The 22,316-nt window shown below is 42.4% G+C and overlaps 1 protein-coding gene and 1 long non-coding RNA gene across 3 annotated transcripts; one reads left to right on the top strand and one right to left on the bottom strand.

Moving 5' to 3' along the window:
- Positions 1-588: 588 nt before the first annotated feature.
- Positions 589-18,380, bottom strand: LOC140593135 (uncharacterized). Its single transcript, XR_011993403.1, has 5 exons — positions 18,281-18,380; positions 16,760-17,628; positions 16,449-16,668; positions 1,543-1,749; positions 589-1,247 (listed from the first exon to the last, which is right to left on the bottom strand). It is a non-coding gene; the product is annotated as an uncharacterized lncRNA (long non-coding RNA).
- A 641-nt stretch (positions 18,381-19,021) lies between these two features.
- On the top strand, positions 19,022-21,667 carry LOC140593134 (serine/threonine-protein kinase PLK3-like). Of its 2 annotated transcripts, XM_072717056.1 has the most exons (10): positions 19,023-19,209; positions 19,339-19,434; positions 19,547-19,663; positions 19,750-19,879; positions 20,060-20,138; positions 20,231-20,326; positions 20,659-20,857; positions 21,011-21,140; positions 21,233-21,374; positions 21,557-21,667. In XM_072717056.1, exons 1-10 carry the CDS (start codon positions 19,102-19,104, stop codon positions 21,564-21,566), a joined length of 1,107 nt encoding a protein of 368 aa, XP_072573157.1. In that variant the 5' UTR covers positions 19,023-19,101; the 3' UTR covers positions 21,567-21,667. The 2 variants fall into 2 exon arrangements, with proteins under 2 accessions (XP_072573158.1, XP_072573157.1); XM_072717057.1 differs by lacking the exon at positions 19,339-19,434 and having other exon boundaries at positions 19,022-19,209.
- The last annotated feature ends 649 nt before the right edge of the window (positions 21,668-22,316 follow it).

Genomic DNA, 22,316 nt, shown 5'->3' with positions numbered 1-22,316 from the left:
CCTATAGGGTCAGGGGCTCTTGTAGGCAGAGGATCAAAGAATGTAGGCCCTCTAAAATAGACAAACGAAAATACATTGTTGATAAGCGTTGCAAATTGTTTTGGGCTAGGGGCCCCACGGGCCCCCTGCACTCCAAGGGCCCCTGGGCAGCAGCCCCGCTGGCCCGGTCCGTAATCCGTCCCTGCCTGGGCCCCCGGGAAATCTGGGAAAACCAGGGAAAACCCCATGCAACTCCCAAAACAGCCCGTACTTACAACAGCTGCCACTAGAGGAAGCCACTACATTACCAGTTACCAGTTTTCTTGGTTTTATAATGCTCACATTATAACACTTCTCCCTCCTTAGGTTTCAAAATTTCCCTAGTACGTAAAATGAAACTGGAGCAATAAAGAAAGTGCTGTGCTTAACATTAGTGCCTAACAATGCCAAATACCTAAAAAACGTTTAAGATAAAAATAAAAAAATAAAGAAATAATACAATGAAATTTCAAATGCCTGTTGGTATTAAAACACACTATGACACACATACAACATAAAAACAAAGGCAGGTAAAAGTGCAAGTGCAAGTTACACTATTTTGCTTCCAGACAATATATTACACAGATGCATTTGAATAAATATCGGGGTTTTGTAAGGTGGGTAGTGACGTCACTGTGTAAGTTTATTGAGAGTGTGGATTTGGGAAAAAAAACTGTTCAGTAGTCTGTTGCTGTGTATTTGCATTGACCTGTACTGCCTGCCTAAGGGCAGAAGGTCAAATAGGTTCTGACCAGGGTGGGAAGAGGCCATTGTGATGTTTTTTGCTCTAGAGAGGTAGCAGGTGTCAGCAATATCCACAAGTGAGGGAAGAGGGCAGCTGATGATGTTCTGTGCTGACTTGCTTATCTTTATTTGAGACGGAAGAGATTCATAACCTGCACCTAGTTGTTGTTTCATCATCCATTGTGTCCATAAATGACTGGGGATGCTAATGTGTCTCTTGCAATGATGAGACAGTGGGCTCTGCTTGGATTCACTTCAATTTTCCTCATATCATCAACAAGTACACAGATCATCTGTCGTCTATCTGCTGGGGAAGGCCTTTTTCCATTCGGGATGGCTGTGCATAGACTGGGAGGCATTTTGTCCCAGTTTACTTTAAAAGTGTCTGGCCAGTTTGGCCTTGCAGGCAAGGGTGGTGCTGCAGGAGAGGATAGGGGTCTGCCTGAAAATGAAGAGCTCTGGTCCAGTGGGATGCATGCAGACATCTGCATTTGTGGGGCAGAAATGTACACAGTATGTGGAATAGGAAAACATTACATTTATATGTATTAATATTTCATAACATCTCTCAATCTCATTTTTGCATTGAGGATACACCACACTTGTTAACATTAACAATAATCAATTAATTCTGCATGTTACAATGCAAATTTAGCCCCAATCTTTGTAGCTTAGTCATGTGCTCTTCTGTTATTGTAAGCATGTATTTCCTTTTATGTTTTCAGGAGGAAATTATTTTAGAAATAAGAAAACTTGATCATCATCTGAAACCTTAGTTACCTTCATGTTTCCATGGATGCAGAAGTTTTCTGCACTGAATGCACTTTACAAACTCTTCAATGTCTTGCTCTGTCACATTCTGCAGGTCTTCCTCTGTCTCTACTCCTTGCTGTATCAGCCTCTCCACCATACGACTTAGTGACTACAGGAATACTGGGAAGTGTAGAGAGGATGCACTCCCTAATCAGATTGCTAGGTTCCAGCATCCTATAGAAGAGGAAACGAGTGGTGGAGAGAGATTACTGGTAATTCATTCATATTAAACTCTGGCAGAGGATAGTAGTCCAGAAGCTTTTCGTGATCAGTACAGACATAGTATGTACTTTCTGTGAGGCAATAAACACCTTGATCAACAAGATGGACAGATTGTCATTTTTCTGTGACAAAGTAGACAGCAGTAGCATTGTCAATAAAAATTAACTTTATCCTGCCAAAGACAAGTCCTTCATCATTCTTCTCCAAGATAACACACGTTCTTTTTATAAAGTGTGCCTTTAACACAAACTTCATGTGCTGCAACAGTGTTGCTTGGCTGAAAACTAAGAGGGGCAACTGATTCTTGTATCTTATTACTGTAGTCTTGTACAAAAAAGTCTTGTTGCCTTTTTCAATGGCAACAGATGGTTGAAGGATATAACCAGCACTAAGGTAAGCCTGTAGAAGCTGATGCCTTTCAGCAAGGGTGGAGCAGAGGTTCTTGAAGTTGTGCAATTTGCGAGCACACTGTTTGAAACATGTATGCTTACTCTCAAATCGTAGAGCCCATAAACGAATAAGAGGCCCAAAGCAAATGGTTAAGTCTGGGTAATGACACATATAATGGTGTTTTGGTTTCAGTGGCTGATCTGGAAAACTTTCCTTTCTGCTTAGTATGTACTCCTCTATCAAAACCTATATGCTATTTGACCAGTGGTTATCTTTTGAGCACAAATAAGTTTGACTATTTGTCAGAGTTGCAACACTACTTGCCAGACATCATTGTCCACTGGGTTGTGAATCTTGTCCCCAATCAAAACTGGCAGGATTCTGAGTAGACCCCAGTTCTGTGCGGCTTGCCCACTTAGTTTCTCATGTGCAGGATTTACAGCACTTAGTTTGTTGTTAGCATCACTGCCAAGGTAATGAAAACTATTTATATGGTTATTTAACTCTTCATAACTGAACTCCTTGTGTGCCTCTGTACACCTGTCCATCAGACATGACCAAATATTTTTCTTCTAGATCCTTCAGATCTCTTTGAAGAGAACTAAAGATTTTGTCGTGGCCAAAATATTTAAAACCCTGGTCTCGGTATAATGAAGCCAGTTGCATTTGATCCACACTTGACTTATTCTGTGGTGCCATATCTGCAAGTGAAAAGTACACAGCAAGAACTTTATGCTTCCTCTTGCCTGATTCCAGTGGATTAGCAACTTCAAAAGCATCTTGATACAAGATTAGGCTCAAAGACTTTGGATCAGATTGAAACAATGCATTCTCTGCAACATTGCTGCCATTCCATATATCTTCTAATGTGTCCATTGATTGAGCTGTGAAAAACATTTGCTGCTTATGTGCATGCACTTGTTGCCTAACCGACTCACAACAAAAGAGTGATCTGAGTGTCTTTGTAATGGGTACATACTGGGCAAAGCATTCCTTTCCTGACTTATTCTGTCTGAGACATATTGGAACTGGTTCAATGTATCTGAACTGATTTTTAAAAACTTTTCGTCTTTTATCAGTTTTTTGTGGCCCAGAGTTGCATGCCCAGAAAAGATCCTCTGATTTTAGGGTATCCACAATATTATTTATGTCACACTCAGATACATCTAGAGCAGGGATGGGCAATCTTATCCACAAAGGGCCAGTGTGTATGCGGGTTTTCGCTGCAACTCCCTAATTAGATTACTAATTAGAGGACTGATTGGCTGAAGAGTCTTCACACCTGGGTTTGAACAGCTGACCTACAGGTTATCCCAAAAACCTGCATACACACCGGCCCTTTGCGGATAAGTTTGCCCACCCCTGATCTAGAGTCACTAACTTCTCTTTGAGCTAATGAAATAGATGGGACTGACTGATATCATGCACGTCCTGTAAATCCTCAGTAATTATCTGGATTACTGAAGATGGAAGTAACAGTTTTGCCTGCAGTTTAAGGTAAAGCAAAGACATACTGTTTAAGAAGAGGGATTCATCAGCATGCTCAGGAAAAACATCTGACTGCTCTTCCTCTCCATCATCATCTAGGACATTTTCTTGCATATTCAGCTTCTCTGTTTGTTCACCCAAACACTTTAACTGCATAAGTGCTCCACTATCTGGAGTCAAACAGCTTGAAATATCTCTTATATAACATTTTTTTGTGAATTCTTGATAAATGGGATAAAAATGTAGACACCACAAGGAACCTTTTATCACAGTTTCTAAATGGACAAGAAACAGTCCTGCCCTCTCTTATGTGTCCTTTTTAGTGAGACACTAAATTGGAAATACTGTCACACCTTTCAGTGCAAATATCCACATGACAAGACAATGTGTCATTAACAGTGCATTGGCCTGAAAAGCCAAGATTATCTGATTCCCTGAGGCCTTTTGATGGGTGATCTCTGTACACATGTTTTGAAAACACTAATTTTTCGGAATATGCGGTTGCAATCAAGTAAAGCACATTTGAAGGTCAAGTTTCGGACATTCTTGTGAATTTTCATATGTCTCACAAATGCAAATTTTGTTTCACAGTTATGACTACAAAGTTCACAATGAAACATTCTGGATAATAAAATGAAAAGCGAGAATTTTGCAAAAAAAAATTAAGTTAAATAATAAAGGTCATTTCACTATGTAGTTATCACTACATTAAATTATCTTCTAGCAAAAGCAGCAGCCTAGTTTTACTATTCATGTAAACCAGGGGCGATTTTAGCCCATTTTTGGGGGTGCTTCAGCACCCCCAAAATGAATAAAAGCACCCCCAAAGATTTCTAACTTTTTTTTTGACAGTTCATGCTGTTTATGTGAGACAGTATTAAAATATGAAAAATCATTCAGATGTAATATTTTAATAACTAGTATAGATACCACCCCCCCAGCCCCGAAAAATGGTTCGTTCCAGCTTCACTCTCCGCTACTCTGACTGGCTCCAGCGATGGTGGCTGAGACGCATTGGAGCGGTGGTGTGAGTACTTGGCTTAAAACAGGACATGTTAGCTGCATTTAACCTTCAGTAACTCTTTCTTTATATAGTTAGGTAGTAGGAGTCAGACCATGTCTCTTATTAGCTGAAAAACATTACCCCAGGGCTCTCAAGTGTCACGCATTGAGAGTGACAGTCACTCTTTTCATTCTTTTGTCACGCACTCCCGCCACACATTGTATTTCTCACGCGGAAAAATAATTTGTAGGCTAATATGCCGCAGAGCCCAATTTTTCCCCAGACCGCGGCACAGTAGCGCCTCACTATAAAACAAGCGTGTCTCCGCTGGAGTCTAATGGTGCGTTCGTTTTTCTCTCGGAACTCGGGAATTCTGAGCTGAGTGACATTACGATACATTCGATTATTTCTCTCCAAGTCGGAACTCTGATGAAACACGCCTCTTTTATGACGTTGAAGTCGGACAAGATTTGCCCCAAGAGCCTGTCACTTACCAGCCAATCAAAAAAAAAGAAAGGGTCTACACAATAGCCAATCAGAAAATAGTACTATTGTATCTGGGTAGAATACAACACAACAACCAATGAAAAGGCATCCTGTGGAATGTCACTCTTGCCTGTCTTCAAAACTTGACAGCCCTGTTACCCTCACAGGTAAACTGCAGTGTTGAAAACACGTTTTCTGACGATGTTTGCTACCCTACAATCCGCCCTACTCTAGGAAAATCAGCAACATTTTGACCGTCCTGTTGCTCCCATTGAAATTTATATAGCCTAAATCTAAAAACTTAAATTGCCAACTGTTTTACCAGTTCTCTTTGAAATGGAACGAGAGAAGCTGGTTATTTTTTCATGTTCCGAATATTAAACCTAAGGTAGCTAACTGACTGGATGCCCATTAACTTTATAACGTCTGGTGTGTGTGTGTGTGTGTGTGTGTGTGTGTGTGTGTGTGTGTGTGTGTGTGTGTGTGTGTGTGTGTATTTTGCACAGAAAGACAGCCAGGTTCATAATGGATATAAGGAAGTTTTTTCAAAAAAAGGACGGGCATTCAGGTAAAAGTAGAAGATCATGATCTGTCAATCAAGAATAATGTTGGATCAGTGTTTAAATAGTCACATATTTTATTAAATGTACACGTGGTTTGGTTATTTGCCTTTTGATTGAAAGTACACTGAGAGGCAGGGAAAAAGTCTCATTGTGGCGAGTAAAGTGTATCTTGCCTTGCTGGGCAGCTCTCTGGGTGCTCAGCACCCCCAAAGCTCTGAACCTAGAATCGCCCCTGATGTAAACTGATATAAAATGCTATCGTGTGCTAATTTTACGTAACGTTACTTAGCACTTTATGAACGCGATGCTTTTCGTGGTTCATTTTGCCAATATGGAAAACAAAGCAGTACACTTACTTTCCCACGATACTAGACATTCCAGCATAATTTAAAAAATCTAGACACCGTTATTTCACCTTCCTAAGATGCTCAGCTGTTTACAGGAAAGTTTACAGCAAATTCCTGTACACAATGCCCTTCTCTTAAGGTGCTGTAATCACATTTTTTTTCTCGCAGATTGCAATGCAGTTTACAATATGACACAGCATAACACTAATACAGCAAAATACTGTTCAGATTTTCCTGTAAATTTACATCAGTTTTACAGCGTAGTTCTTGGAATATATCATTCATGGATACAGGGGACTACGTTATAGAAAAATTGAAGGGCATAATCTTAAATTCCAATAATGTGGCATTTGCGTTTGTTAATATTAATGTTTCTGCAGTTCACTAGGGAAACATGAATTACTACTGTACAACTGAAATTACATAACAGCAATACAGACACTCCTCACTTAATGACCGTTCCTACAGTACAAGTGGTCGTTAAGCGAATTGGTCGATAAGCGAGGAGTCACACCTTACCGATATTTCAAGCATACTGTACAGGTAGTGTCAACCATCTTTAGATATTGTTTGAATGTCACCTTTGCACAATTTATAATATTTTTACTACATTTATGAATGCTTTTACAATAGTGTACTGTATACTAGAATACACAGAATAGAGAAAATCAGCTGTTATATACTGTACATTATTTGGGTTTGCAAATTGTAAATACAGGTAAATGTTTTATTTATTCTGAATAAAGAAAAGATCTAAAGGAAACTCCAACTTGCTAACTTTGTTTTAATTTGCATAATTGCTTGACGCTGAGACGCTGCCCTGCCGGATCCTGTTATGCTATTGCTCTGTGAACTCGACCTTCACGCTCTGCTCTTACTGACTAGTGGCTAAGGCACTAATAGCCAGGCACTAATACTGGCTGTTGGTTAGTGTTTCAGTTTCATTGTCCAACCCCAGTAAAAGCCCATTCTGTTTGAAACACAGGACTTTGATTTCAGTAACTAGTCATTTCAGTTACTGTATTGCATCCGTCTGTATCTCAGCACTGACAGGGATATGTCGCATCCGCCCATAGTGCAATACTAATGGGGAATGTGTCACGGCTGCCTGTAACACAGTACTGACAGGTATCTCTCTATGCCCCCTGCAGGGAACTAGGTGAACTCGGAATGATGAACAAACACAGTGCAAACGGACTCCTGATGCTCCCTCCCAAAACAGAGCAATACGCAGAGCAGTATAAAATGGCGACATCATGGTGACTGGGCGGCTATGATGTCATCTTGAAGGGAGAGAGCAACAAGAGAGGCAGAAATGGAGGGAGAAAGCAAGGAAAGAGGGCTGGTTCATGGTACATGCCCACATATCACTGACTATTCTGCAATATGTGAAGGCACAGCTAATTTTTATTGATTTGGATAATGTTGGTCAATTATAGTTTACGTCTTGAACACAAAATAAATGATTACTTATAAAGATCATTGGTCAGTTTCTGGAAGCCTTCTTAATGCTACGTCCTTTGTAAGTTCTATCTTTTAACAAAGAACTTACAAACGATGTAGCATTAAGGTTTTGAGAAACCGGGGCCATAGAATTTCAAAGAAACTTTTAAAGCTTGAGAAAAATCTTAAATATGAGATTTTTTTCTCTTAATTGATTATGATTATTATTACTGTGCTGGGATAAATTTCTTCTGTTTCATTGAAATCGCTTTATGTCTTTAATGCTAGAGTCTACTCATGGTGTCCATGAATTCATCACTTACACTTAATGTACAGCAGTATACCCCACGCTGCTTAATTACTGAATTTACATCTCTGATCACTAAACGCTGCCTAATTTTGTTACTTAACACATTTAACATTCAGGTTTGGCAAAAAAAAAACTAAGACATAATAATAGATTTTCCTGCTTTTATTGGGAAACTATTCATTGATTTAGCATAACGACCGGCAAGATGGTATATTACAAATTAATATAAATCCTGAAATGTGTAATACATTCGCTTTGTTTCATAATTTAAAACTTTTGCACAGCAGATGCATCTATAATTAAGAGCAGAGGTTTCCTTCACCTTTCCTGCCTGGAAACATGCAGACCTGTCCCAAGCATTGTTAGGGATTAATAGTGATTAACAGGGATTCATTACCCCGGTTGTAAAAGGAGCAGAAATGTGAGCTGCAGCACTTCCCTTCTAATGGTGATGATCCACTTCTCTGTGCCTTCAAACTGGTTCATTTCCACCCCTTGAGTTGCTTCTCCTTGACAAGTACAGAGACTTAAACTGTTTCTTATTGGCTCTTAAGCTCAGAATCTCTGGGTCATGTGATTTGACATCTGTCACACACTGTGTTGTGTTCAATGATTGTTATTGCAACTTTAGAACACTAGGGCAGTGTCAGAAAAGTGGAGACTTGAAAAAAGAGATAGTGATTACCGCGGTATACGGAAAATCCATGCTGAGCTACCGTGATAATTTGCTGTACTGTTTTGTTAAGTAAACAGCATTTTTGTTCTATTCTCTGGTCTGGTTATTCGGGTGTCAACATTACATTTTGGCGACGAGTTTTGTGTTTTCACCTCTTCTTTTTTTCTGTTGACTCACCATGGCTGGACACGTGCCTGCACCTTCAATGTTTTTACCGTGCCCGAGAGAACCCCCGATACCCTTCGACATGTGGATGCGGATTTTCAAGAACTATCTACTGGTAATTAAAGCAACAGGAAACACTTGGCCTGAAGCTCGCAGGAGAGCTACACTACTCCACTGTCTAGGAGCTGAGGGACAACGGACTTTCTACTCGCTACCAGATACAGGTGACTCCTTTGACTCTGCTGTCGCTGCTTTAGAGAAACACTACACACGCAAAGTAAATGTTGTTGTGGAACGACATACCTTCAGACAGCGAAGACAAGCACCTCATGAGACTATTGTACAGTATGCGGCCGTGCTGCGTGATCTTGCTTCAAAATGCGGATTTGATGATAAAACAGATGAGATGATCCGTGATCAGCTGATTGAGCATGTGAGTAACTCAAATATAAGAGAGAGGCTCCTGCTCGAACCGGATCTGACACTGGACAAAGCCTTAACGATCGCATCACAAGTAGAATCTGCTGTTCGACAAGCCAAAGCAATAGCAGCAAATGACAGTGTCTCAGTGCAAGCTGTACAGCCCCGTTCGCGATTCACTAAAAAGGAATACACACAGCACACTCGTCCAAATAAGCCATCCCATGTCACCACTACATCTTCCCGCAGCTGTTTCAGGTGTGGTTCTGACAAACATCTGGCTAATTCTTCTCAGTGCCCTGCAGCCAAAGCAACTTACAAGTCTTGTCATAAAGTTGGACATTTTGCTCGTGTTTGTCGCTCATCCAAGACAAGTGATGTACATGAGATTCAGCTACCTGAACTGACTGTGCTATACTTAAACAACACTTGCCAGTCACCACACACACTTAAGTGCAAAATCAATATCAGTACACCTGCTTCTCCTACCAAAGAGCATGAACTGACTGTTGACACAAGATCAGCAGTATCTATTTTGCCACACCACATCTATGTTCAGTACTTCAATGACACCCCACTGCTTCCACCTGTTAGTCAGCTAGTGACCTACACGAGGAAGAGAATTCCTGTGCTTGGCTGCCTACAAGTCGACGTGAGTAAGGGAGCTCTCACTGCCCCAGTCACATTCTACGTGGTGAAGAAGGGCACCTCTCTTTTAGGAAGAGATCTTATGAAAGCCTTAAGCATCTGCATTGAAGGTAACACTGTCCTTCCCCCCGTGTTTACCACAAACTCTACATCTCCTCCCTTTATCCCTACTGCTCCTGCCATTAGCTGTGTGACTGTTTCACCTGCTTCCTGCATCCCTGCTACTCCAGACATTGGTTGTGCACAAAATTTTGTGCATAAGGTGAAAATCGACCCCACTGTTAAACCAGTACGCCAGAAATTACGACGCCTGCCTTTTGCTGTAAGAGCTTCTGTCTCAGCTGAACTTGACCGCTTACTGAAAGCTGGCGTGATTGAGAAAATTGACGCATCACCCTGGGTTTCGCCTATTGTGGTCACAGGTGGAATACGGATGTGCACGGATCTCCGTGAACCGAACAAAGCTGTGGTCACAGACTGCTACCCCCTACCTCATGTGGATGAACTGCTTGCAAATTTACAGGGTGCAAAGATGTTCTCTACAATCGATCTGGCTAATGCATACTACCAGTTGCCTCTTCATGAAGATAGCAGGGACCTCACAGCATTCATCACACATGACGGTCTGTTCCGATTCTGCAGAGTTCCTTATGGCCTTGCGTCGGCTCCCTCAGCCTTTCAGAAAATGATGGTTGACATCCTCAGCGGTCTCCCAGGTGTTCAAAATTATTTGGATGACCTTATCGTTTATGGCAACACTCCTGTTGAGCATGACCAGAACCTCAACACTGTCCTCCAAAAGCTGAAGGAGGCTGGATTGGTTCTCAATGAGAATAAATGTGACTTCAGGAAGACCTCCCTACGCTTCCTAGGTCATGTCATTACTGTAGATGGCATTCTTCCTGACCAAGACCACATTAATGCCGTCCTGAAAGCCCCTTCCCCATCTGATGCTGTTGCCCTGAGATCATTTCTGGGCCTAGTGTCCTGGTATTCAAAGTTTCTGCCTAACTTTCCGACGGTTGTGGCTCCTATGCGTGCCTGCGTCAGTGGAAAAGACATATTTACATGGTCTCTTGCGGCACAAAGCAGCAGGTCAATCAACTTCTTGTGAACAGTCCTGCGCTTGCTCTTTTTGACCCTTCTCTGCGACCGGTGATTTCCACAGATGCGAGTGACTATGGACTTGGAGCTGTCTTTGCACAAGTACAGCCTGATGGCACAGAGAAGCCAGTGGCTTTCGCTTCCCGCACACTGACTGAAACAGAGAGGAAATACTCGACCGTTGAAAAAGAAGCACTTGCTTGTGTGTGGGCTACAGAAAAATGGAGAACATACCTGTGGGGACGTCGTTTTACTCTCCGCACAGATCACCAGGCATTGACAACACTGTTCAGCACAAAGGGAATCGGTCGGGCTGGAATGCGGGTTGCCCGCTGGTCTGCACGCCTGCTCTGTTTTGACTATGATGTTGTCTATCAACCAGGCTCCCAGAACTATACGGCTAATTGTCTCTTGCGCCTTCCCTTGCCTGTGCCTTCTGACTCTATTTCAGATGCAGAACCCGAGATGGTGGCACATATTTCAGCTGTCCTGAGCTCCCTTCCAGTGGCTGACTTCAACTCTGCTTGCTCTTCTTGTCCTGAACTGTCAGCCCTGCGCTCACAAATTGAAAGTGGTTGGCCTCCATCCGTTAAATCAGTAAGTGGTGTACTGGCCCTATACTACAAGATCAGAGATGAGCTCTCAGTCAAGGATAACTACATCCTCAGAGGCTCAAGACTCATCGTGCCACTCTCCTTACGACACACCCTGATCATGCTTGCACATGAGAGTCAACAAGGGATTGTCCGCACAAAGCAACGTCTGCGCGACCTCTACTGGTGGCCAAAGATGGACTCACAAGTACAGTCTTGCATTGCTTCATGTATACTCTGCCAGGTTAATGATAAAACAGCTACTACTCACCCTGCTCCTTTGCAACCAGTTCCACTGCCTGATGGGCCATGGAAGAAACTTGGCCTTGACATTGTTGGTCCCTTTGACACTGCAGTTTCTGCTTGCAGGTACGCTATCACGCTGACGGGCTATTATTCAAAGTGGCCTGAGGTTGCCTTTTCACATACTGCCACTACTGAGGATGTTATTCACTTCCTGACATCAGTTTTCTGTCGTCATGGTAACCCAGAGAACATTGTCACAGACAATGGTCCACAGTTCACCTCGGCAGCTTTTGCCTCATTCCTGCACACCCACGGTATCTCCCATAGCAGGACCTCAGTTTACTATCCAGCTGCTAACGGAGCTGTCGAGAGACTCCATCATGCCCTGAGGAGCTGCATTCAAACTGCCATTCAACAGTCACAACCATGGAATGACACTTTTATGAACTGGCTCCAGGTGTATCGTGCAACGCCACATGCTGCAACCTCCACCTCACCATATGAACTCATTTATGGCAGGAAAATGCGCACCAAATTGGATATTTTTCCCTTGCCGTCTGCTATGTCTCCACTGGATGTTTCTGCTCGTCGTGCAGTTCAGAGACATCAGAATGACATGCAGCATTACACTGATGCTAAACGTGGCGCATCAATGCCTTCTTTTCGACCAGGAGAACACTAGACTTTAGAACACTAGGGGGCAGTGTCGGAAAAGTGGAGACTTGAAAAAAGAGAGTGATTACCGCGGTATACGGAAAATCCATGCTGAGCTACCGTGATAATTTGCTGTACTGTTTTGTTAAGTAAACAGCATTTTTGTTCTATTCTCTGGTCTGGTTATTCGGGTGTCTACATTACACACTGGATAACCAGTTACCGTTTTCTTCTGCATATCCCATACATGGGGATGGCACAGTGATGCAGTGGTTAGCAATGTTGCCTCACACATCTGGGACCAAATACTTCTGGGAACATCCATCCATCTATCCATCCATCCATCCATCCATCCATCCATTTTCTGAAACCGCTTCTCCTGTTCAGGGCTGCAGGGGCTCCGGAGCAGGACACAAAGCAGGGAACAACCCAGGATGGGGCACCAACCCATCACAGAGCACACTCACCATTCACTCACACCTACAGGCAATTTGGTAACTTGAGTTAGTCTCAGCATGTTTTTGGACTAGGGGGAGAAACCCCACGATGACACGGCGAGAACATGCAAACTCCACACATGGAACCCTGGCAGAAACTCAAACCCAGGTCCCACGTGGTGTGAGGTGACAGTGCCAACCACAATCACCGTGCCACCCACCCCTGGGAACAAACTGAGGTTAACTGGAGCACGCAGCCACGCAAGTACACAGGCATGCACACAGGCACTCCTGCACACAGGCACTACAGCACACAGGTACACAGAGACACACACACACACAAGCATGCAGGCACCCACGCATGCAAGCCCACACAGGCACGCACGCATGCACACAGACACGCAAACTCACAGGTAAGCATGCACGCATGCACATAGGCACGCACGCACACAGACAAGCACGCAGTCATGCACACACATGCAGGCACGCATGCACGTACACAGGCAGGCATGCACGCACGCACACAAGCTCACAGGCAGGAATGCACACAGGCACACACTCACGCATGCAGGCACGCACAAAGGCATGCACACAGTCACACACACATGCACGCACAGATGCACCCAGGTACGCACGCATGCAAGCACACCACAGGCACGCATGCATGCAGGCTCACAAGCAGGTATGCACACAGGCACACATGCACACAGACAGGCACTCACGCAGGCAGACAAGCACACAGGCACGCATACACACACACAGGCATGCTCGCAGACAGCCAGGCATGCAGGCAGGCAGGCACACAGGCAGGTATGCACACAGACATGCTTCAAGCAGGCAGGCAAGCACACAGGCACGCGCGCACACACAGACATTAATGCACACACGCATGCATACAGGAACGCATACAGGCACACACACAGGCACAAACGCATACATGCACTCAGGCACGTACACACACAAGCACAGGCAAGCACAAACCACGCACGCAAGCATGGATGTAGAGAAGAAACATGTTTACAATTTAAAGTATTTTAGAGATGTTGTAAGTATGTATGTGAAGGGTGCAATGGGGCTAATCCCACAATGATTTAAAACAATTTGACAAATTCAAATAAGAGGCTGAGAAGGATGTTCAGCTTCAGCCACCGGCTCTCGTGGTTGGCAGTGGGCTCTAATTTTGTCATTTTTTGCCTTTCTTCTGTTTCCCATGCGTTGTCTGCAGGGGCACCTTCACCACATTGCCATTTGATGTGGACACCTTCACACTGCCTGCTTCGAGATCATTTATGTTGAGGTGTTCCACTAATAATTTGTCCACTTTAGTTTCAGCAATGTCCAAGTTAACAGCATTCAGCTGGAATTCTCTGTCCACAACTTCTATCTCCACATTCATAATTTCCAATTCAAATACTGAATTAAAACCCCTCTCTGCAGTCTCCTCCAATTTGACAAAAAACAACATACAGGCAATGCAATGGAGCTGTCAGTCACTCCTGACACATGGAATACAGGTCTGCACTCACCCACACCTTCACAATCAACAACTGCATTACTGCATAGGAAACTAGCTATCTTTCACATAAAATTTAAATATAATCAAAAACAGAAGCCCGGAACAATTTTTATTTTATGTAATAGCAATATACCAATTTTACTCACCAAAGTTTACCTGTTTCGCTACACTGCCTTTATTTGTGTTTGTTGCAATAGATATGTCCTCTCCTGGTCTGGTGGAATATCACTGCTGTAGGCAGCACCGACCGGTGTTCTGATGAGTTGAGCTACATACAGTATCTAGACGTGCTATCGAGCCGTTCTGCGCATGTGCAGTTCCACTGTCTTAGGATTAGGCTTAGGTTTTAGGGGTTAGGGTAAGGGTTTTAGGAGTTTTTTTGGGGTTAGCGTGAGGGCTATCAATTAGCACTATGCTAGCCTAACTCGACAAAGTAGCTCAACTCGACAGAACACCGGCAGAATCTTATTGTCTGTAAAGGAAGTTTAATGCAAGCATAACCTTCACAAGTAAAACGAAGCATGGCGGTGGAAAAAAACATTTTATTAGGATCAAAAATACAACCAAAAATTCTTTAGTTTGACGTGTGATCAAAAGTCAGAGTAAACTAATATATGATAGCATGCATGCAAAAGATCAACGGCAGAACAGGGACTCTTAACGCAGTCAGCATTAAAAAGGAATTAACCATCCCTCTCAATATAAAATTGGGATAATTTTTTTCTCTTCAGAGACCTCCATAAAATAGTGCATCCATCCCCTCACTCATGTGTATAGAGACGTATCCTAAGGCTCCGTCAGCAACATTCAGATCAACAACAGCATCAAGATTTTCACAGCTAGTTTTAAAACTTGCTTTAACGCACAGTGATTGCAGAAAATGATAAACAAATTAGGTAATATTAATTAAATTATTAAAATGTGCAGATTAATAGTCAGAAAAGGTTTTTGAATTTTACATCATGATAAATGAGAACTATACGTGATTACTAATTATTGTTAACTAATTTACTGTATGAATTTTTCGCCCTCGTTGCTATAAATCATTATATGTCAGGGTGCCAGTCAGTGGAAGCACACAGACACGTTGGCCAGCTGTCCTATTCATTCAGCACCAGCCCATCAAGTAGAGAATTCAGCACCACGGACAGTGACCTGTGTTACTATGACATCAGGTTCCTTCATTGGCTCTATATGTTTTTCTAGAAATAACTAAATGGCTCTGTTGCAGAAATTTCCAGCCATAGACTTGGTTCCTGTATGATGAGGATATTTTATTTTTACTCAGACTAAGAACCTACAGAAAACCAGCTCTGCACGCGATCTCCCCTTTACTGCTGGAGCAGGGCACACGCAGATCAACAAGTGACAATGCAGCAAATACAGATGAACAATTTCTCACAGCTTCAGAAGGAGTCAGATTACTTTGTAATTCAGAGATTGTCTAAGACTTCTGCTAGAACATTTTGTGCACTTGAGCCTACTTTCAAAATGTATGGCACCTGGGTCTACTAAAACAAGGTGATGCTGCCTGAACCACCAACCAAGGCTGGGGAGGAAAGGAAGGAATACTAGCCAAAGCAAGGAAGTAAAGCAGCCCACCCTATCTCATGGTCACGAATACAAGAGTTAGGGAGTGTTATGAAGAAGACACCACACTTAAGACCATTGGTTTTACACAGTGAATTACACCAGAGAGAGTTATTGCATTCTAGCTGTGTTACGTAACATTCCTCAGCCTTCAGCTTTTTCCACACTATGCAGGACATAATTCAGGGTGACAAACAAAACAGTGGAACTGCAGTGCAGCCATTTATTTGTTTCAGTAGTTTTAAGAAAACTTGAACATAAAATGTTTGTTTTGCTTAGATAAAAATCCAGTTGTAACAGACTTTATTTTTTTTTTAAATATTAGCTTTAAGTAATGGAACATGTTGCTTGTGTTCATACTGCTTTGATTTTGAGGATGAAGTCTGAAGTGTAGGTGACATAGAAGCATGTAGTTTGATGTTTGGAGGTTGTAGTTTTTAATGAGACAATTTGAATATGGAGTACTACTGTTGTACTTTTTAAGAGGACAGCTCACGAAAACTAATACAGAGTATTATAAGTACCTCTCTTTAAAGGAACTGAGCTCTCTTAGTGTATTTTACATCACTTACACTCTTGGTCCGCTGGGGGGTCCATCCCACTGTAGTTGGAGAAAGCTGCCATCAGTCGCTCAGTGTAGCACTCGCAGGATTTACTAGGCTCCTGTATAAACTGGTGCTTCATGATCCAGTCCATGAGCGGGGCGACCTGTATCTGAAGGGCTGCCACATAGCGAGGTCTGTTCTGCCTGGGATCCAGCAGGTCACTGACAATGTCCTTCAACTCCTTCATCTACAGTGTCAGATGACCAAAGTTATCTCCCTCTTGAGGATTTGTAAATAACAACATAGGGGAAAGAATTTCTGCTGCCTCATCCTGCTACCTGAGTCTTTGACCGCGGCACATCGTCACCAAGAAGGAGGTGGAGTCGGGCGCTGAATGGTTATAATCCTCATCTGCAGGGGGAAGAGGGGAAGTGGCAGGGGAACCAGTTGCTACTCCTCCCTCGGCGGCATAAGGAGGAGACTGCTGTTTGGGCAGCAATGCTTGGGCAGGGACACACAGTTTATTCCTGGGTATCTAATTAGCAGACACCTTTTGGTCCCTTCAGGGCTCCACAGACAAACTCATTGACAAAATAGAGTCGTCACAGACAAATGCTTTGTAACATGTTCAGTCGACATGGACTTTGTGCTGTTTACATATTTTTGACAGAAACGGAAAGCTCATATGCATATCGGCATATTTTTGGCACAAGTGGAACTCCATCATTTTAAAGAGGGTAAACTCTTCAGGAAATTTACAATGTCAGAATAAACTGATTCTTTAACAAAATAAGGAAATACATACAATCAGAATAAAATATCTGTGATTTTTAACAGTGGTAACAATCTGATAAGGAAAGGCATCAGATCAACATATCTATAGCATGTAATGGAGCTTGCTCCCCTCCAGAACTCATTGTTCCAGTAGTTATCTGAAATTGTTGTTATTCGGAATATTACGGAGAATGCAAGAAAATAAAAGAGTTAATGACAGAAAGCTAGAGTGTTTTTGCAACAATTGGTACTAGCTGGGTTATGTGCTAGCTCACATTCAAAAAACAGCATAAATGCCACTAATACACATGGGCTAAGTCCTTGTGCCTGTAATCAGAAGGTCGCCGGTTCAAACCCAATCCTTTAGCAAGGCCCTTAACACCCAGCTCCCTGGGGGCCCCAACAGGTGGCTGCCCTTCGCATACAGCTGACTCTATAAAGAGCAAATTGAGGGAGGTGTAAAGAAGACAATTTGCCCGAGGGGATCAATAAAAGTATCAATTAGAATTATAACCGGAAAGCATAATTGCTTACTTTCCGTCGAAAATTCTTGCAGCAAAATGCTAAATTTATGGGCTAGCGGACATGTAATTCTGTTCTACGCATGCGCTTTAACTGACAATATGCTATTCTGATAGGTACAGTATGCTATAATGTCAAAACACCGGAAGATCATAATTTTCAGACAGGAGGAGATTTGTTTGGCTATACCTAGAAAGCAACGTTGCTACCAGTGTGGAGACCGTCAGCGTTTTACCAAGGACAAAAAATCCACCTCCAGCTGCCTGCCCATCTCATCAATTTCTGTTGCAAAAATTACATTGTATTGTCTAAGTGAATAGGGTATAGGTTAATTAGTGTGCACGCACCGTCTTTCTCATTCTCATAATGCGTCCATGCCTCCGGGTATAGCCCATTCAAATGTCATGCAGCCTAACTTATTATACAATTCAGACAGCACAGAATCATTAACCTACTTTAATTTATTACATTTATTTATAAAACCACATATTTCTCACATTTTGACATCAGTGATGCAGTGAAGATGTAGTCTAACAAAACGCAGTTTAAAGAAGGTAGCCTACCTGGCGAAATTGCAAACAAACAAATTACAAGGCCCACGGCATATAATCCGGCTATATACAGTCGTCAGATGGATGAGGACGTTAGGCAGCCTTTAGATCTTACCCATCATGCACTGCAATTTCTTGCAAATTTCTCAAACGGAAAACCATTAAATACAAAAGGAACAGCTTAGTTTGACTTCAAAACATTACTACGTATTATATTTTAAGCTTATTGTATCTAAAAAATAGATCTAAAAAAACAATTAGATTCATCTAAAAATTAAAAATTACACCATACACCCACCATAATAAGAATATATAGCAAAAATGACAGATATATAAAGTCGCAAGTCACTGCTGAAATAAGTGATATATTTCAGCTTTTAAAATTTTGGGAGAGATTATACCAGTATAACTTTATTTTGTATTTAGTATGTGGGAGGGTCCTCTTTTGGCTGGGGGGAGGGCCCTCAACGATCCAGGGGCGGGCCCGGGCCGACGGGCGGTGGCCCCGCCCGCCCCGCCTTTAGCTCCTGAGCATGTGTTACTGCATTACCGAAACTGAATGTTTTGTGTACATAATGGAGACGTTTTTTTTTCTTCACGAAAGTTGATTATTAAAGTTTTTACCCATGTCTTAGCAAGTTTACTTCTTTTTCCGTCTATGGAATTTTCAATGTGGTGACGTAATCCATTTAACAAGTTCGTATTGGCCGGTTGCCTTCGCTGCGTTCCAAGACTGGTGATGCCAGTGACGTTGCATTTAGAACGCGAGAGCTCACTACCCATTTCTAGCATTCCACGGATTAGTTACTGATCGCTGCTTCTCTTAAGAAATCATGACTGTCAATGAATCTGCCCGTGCTCACTTGGGACCCGAAGTGGCTGAGATTGTGATAGATCCCAACACGTCAAGGTCTTACAGCAGAGATGAGCTTTTGGGACAGGTGTGCATCACAAATTTGTTGTTGAAAGTGATTGCAGTTTATCTTTTTCTGCGTAGAGGAGATGCTTGAGCAGGGTCAGTCAGAATTAGCCACGGCAGAATATCTTTTATTGTTAACATGTTTTTTTAGGGTGCTTGCGGCAAATGTTATAAGATGACAGATCTTGCTAGTGGTGACACCTTTGCTGTGAAGGTCATACCTCTATATTCCTGGGGACTGGATGAGGTATGTGGTATGGATTGTGCCTCTTTGCAGTGCCTCTTGTGTCATCCCTCTTTGCAGTTGATCTGCATTTCCCTTTTGCTTGATGAGATGGTGTGTTTGACATTTCACGCAGGTCTGTGAAGAAGTAGAGATTTTGAAAAAACTGCGGCACAAGAATGTGGTGGGCTTCTCTCACTCTTTTGAAGATGACCAGTTCATGTATATTTTCATGGAGTTGTGCAGTAGGCAGGTGAGTCCCTGACTTTTGTAGACATTTTACTAAGGCGAAGACTTGTAGACATTTTACTAAGGCTGCCCCTGTTTCTCTCTGCCCAGACTCTTGCCGACATCCTGAAAGCCCGAGGGACTCTGACTGACCCCGAAGTCCGCTATTATATTCAGCAGCTGATTTCGGGGTTAAAATACATACACCAGCAAGGTTATGTCCACAGGGACATCAAGTTGGGTATGTGTACATGCACACATGCTTTACTCAATTCTCTGTATAATAATGCTGGAACTTCACATGGCATTGTCAGTGTAGGTCGTCTGGATTTCTGTGTAGTGTTAATTTTGCAATTTGGTAAAGTCTGCAGTTTGGATAGTATTTGCGTCTGTACTTAATGCAAATTTGTTTGTCTTTCAGATAATTTGTTTGTAAATGAGAAAATGCAGTTGAAAATTGGGGATTTTGGACTGGCAGTCAAGTTGAAGCTGAGGGAGAAGTAGGTGTTTTTTGCAGAATCCCTTTCAAATTGTTTATACATCAAGCTAAAGCACATGTGCGCTTAACGTTTTCCATTTGTGTGTGTTGTAGAGACATTTGTGGAACACCTCCTTATATGGCTCCAGAAGTGTGGAAACGGGAGGGATGTGGAACTGAAGCAGAAGTCTGGGCACTGGGCTGTGTCATGTACGTATGCCTTATCAACCCTCCTCCCAGCCAAAGATTGGCATGGCTACTAAAATCTGTCAAGCATTTTAAGAGGACATGCTTGTAACATGCATAAATATGTTTTTTTTCTTCTTGAAAGAGAAAAGAAAAATGAATACTGGTACACGGCTGGAAAGAATTTAGCGTTGTGTCTCTTCTTTCAGTGGATACAGTTAATGCTGGTCTCATGCTTATCCTTGCCGGTCACAGACGGGGCCAAGAATGCACAACACCTGAAATGTGCATGAGCACAGCATTTTTATGTCAAATGCGAAAGACCTCAAACTCCTTTGCTGCCTTTCTTACTACAGGTATCAGCTTCTGGTTGGGGAAATGCCCTTCTATCATGACGATTACTTGGAGATGATAAAAGATATCAAGGGAGCCAAGTATATTCTACCCCAGAACCTCTCTGTGGCAGCTGGGAAGCTAATTAAAAAGATATTCCAAATCAACCCACGGGATCGCCCTTCACTGCACAAGATCCGTCGACATAAGTTCTTCACAAAGGTTGGTCCACTTGCAAACTGTTGGGGTGTGGATGACTTGCTGGTCTGCTGAGGTCACTGGTATTTAGTCTTCCTTTAAAATTACAGTAACAAAAAATGGATGGATGAATGGAATTGGTTTACTTAACTGATACATATAAAACCAACACCCTAGGGCTTTACTCCAAAGAAGCTACCGCCTAGTAGCTGCTATACAGAGCCACAGGTCGAAGCAGTCAAGAACTCAATTATGAAGTTCTTCAATCGGTTGGTCCAGCGCCTCTTTCACAGGAAGCGATCCAGAGGTAAACTCCATCAGCATAAATCCCACCAGTAGATCATCTCTCAGTTCCTCAGGCTCAGATGCTTGACCTGGCAACTCCATGCTTTCTTGCAGTTGAGCCTTCAAGAGAGGATCCAATGCACAGCAGCATTCTGGTCCCTCTGGTCCCTCAACTTGTGGAGTCATCCGTTGTTGTCCAGAACAGCGACATACAGATGAGCAACTTGACCTGGTTGAGTTGGTCACAGTGGTTGAGGTAAAGATGTGCTATTCACAATAGTGAATCCTTGTCCTGTGTCATCTCTGATACCAGTCTGTAGCTTAAGCTTGTCTTGGTGTTTTGCATGGATAAAGCTGGTGTATGTTGAATATTAGTGTAGTCCTCCTTGGACTGTGGTGAATGCCATGTTAACTGGAACCCTCTATTTTTCTACACAGGGACCTGTAGACAGTCTGTACTCAACAAGTGCAATGACGCCCTACACCTGAGTGCCTCTCCCAGCTTCCTATTCATTCCATTTTGAATAAAGTTATTTTGTGTTTCAAGTATTCAGGCATGGATTCATTTTTTTGAGTTTCAGAAATTTACTTTTATCTATAGAGTTCAAAAAGCGCCACTGTGGATCATGGACTACCTGACCAACTGATGATAGTTTGTGAGGATGTGTGTTAGAGATGGTGGTGAGTAACACTGAGGCATCTCAGGGAACCATGCTGCCCATATTAAAACACACACACACACACACACACACACGACTCAGGCTATCAAGCATTTTTCTTATTTCAATTATATATGACACTGCAAGTTGTTTTATCACAGTGTTTTTTTTCTTCTAGGATTATGGCCACATTCATACCAAAAACACATTAGACATGCAAGGCACTCAAGGGAAAAGCCTATGGGAAACCTATAAAGCTTTTACATGAATATTACATTTTACCATATGTGATGACTTATGGTTTTAGTAGGAAATACATGTTTATGGCTTGTTATTTATTAATAAAAGCTTATTTTGCTTTTTTGTTATTCTTATAAAATACATATATGGTCTCATCACATTCAGTTGGTTTAATTATGACATGAGAAAATTCAGGTTCTCAGAACACAAAGTGAATGCATCAACCGACCCTTTTCAAAATACTTATTCTTTTTGTGTGGAACCACTGTCCATGATTCAATTGAGTGCATTCAAAGAAT

This window comes from Paramormyrops kingsleyae, chromosome 10, assembly GCF_048594095.1.
Source record: "Paramormyrops kingsleyae isolate MSU_618 chromosome 10, PKINGS_0.4, whole genome shotgun sequence".
Lineage (NCBI taxonomy): Eukaryota > Metazoa > Chordata > Actinopteri > Osteoglossiformes > Mormyridae > Paramormyrops > Paramormyrops kingsleyae.
The sequence above is the reverse complement of the archived record's forward strand: the minus strand, read 5'-3'. Positions and strand labels throughout refer to the sequence as shown.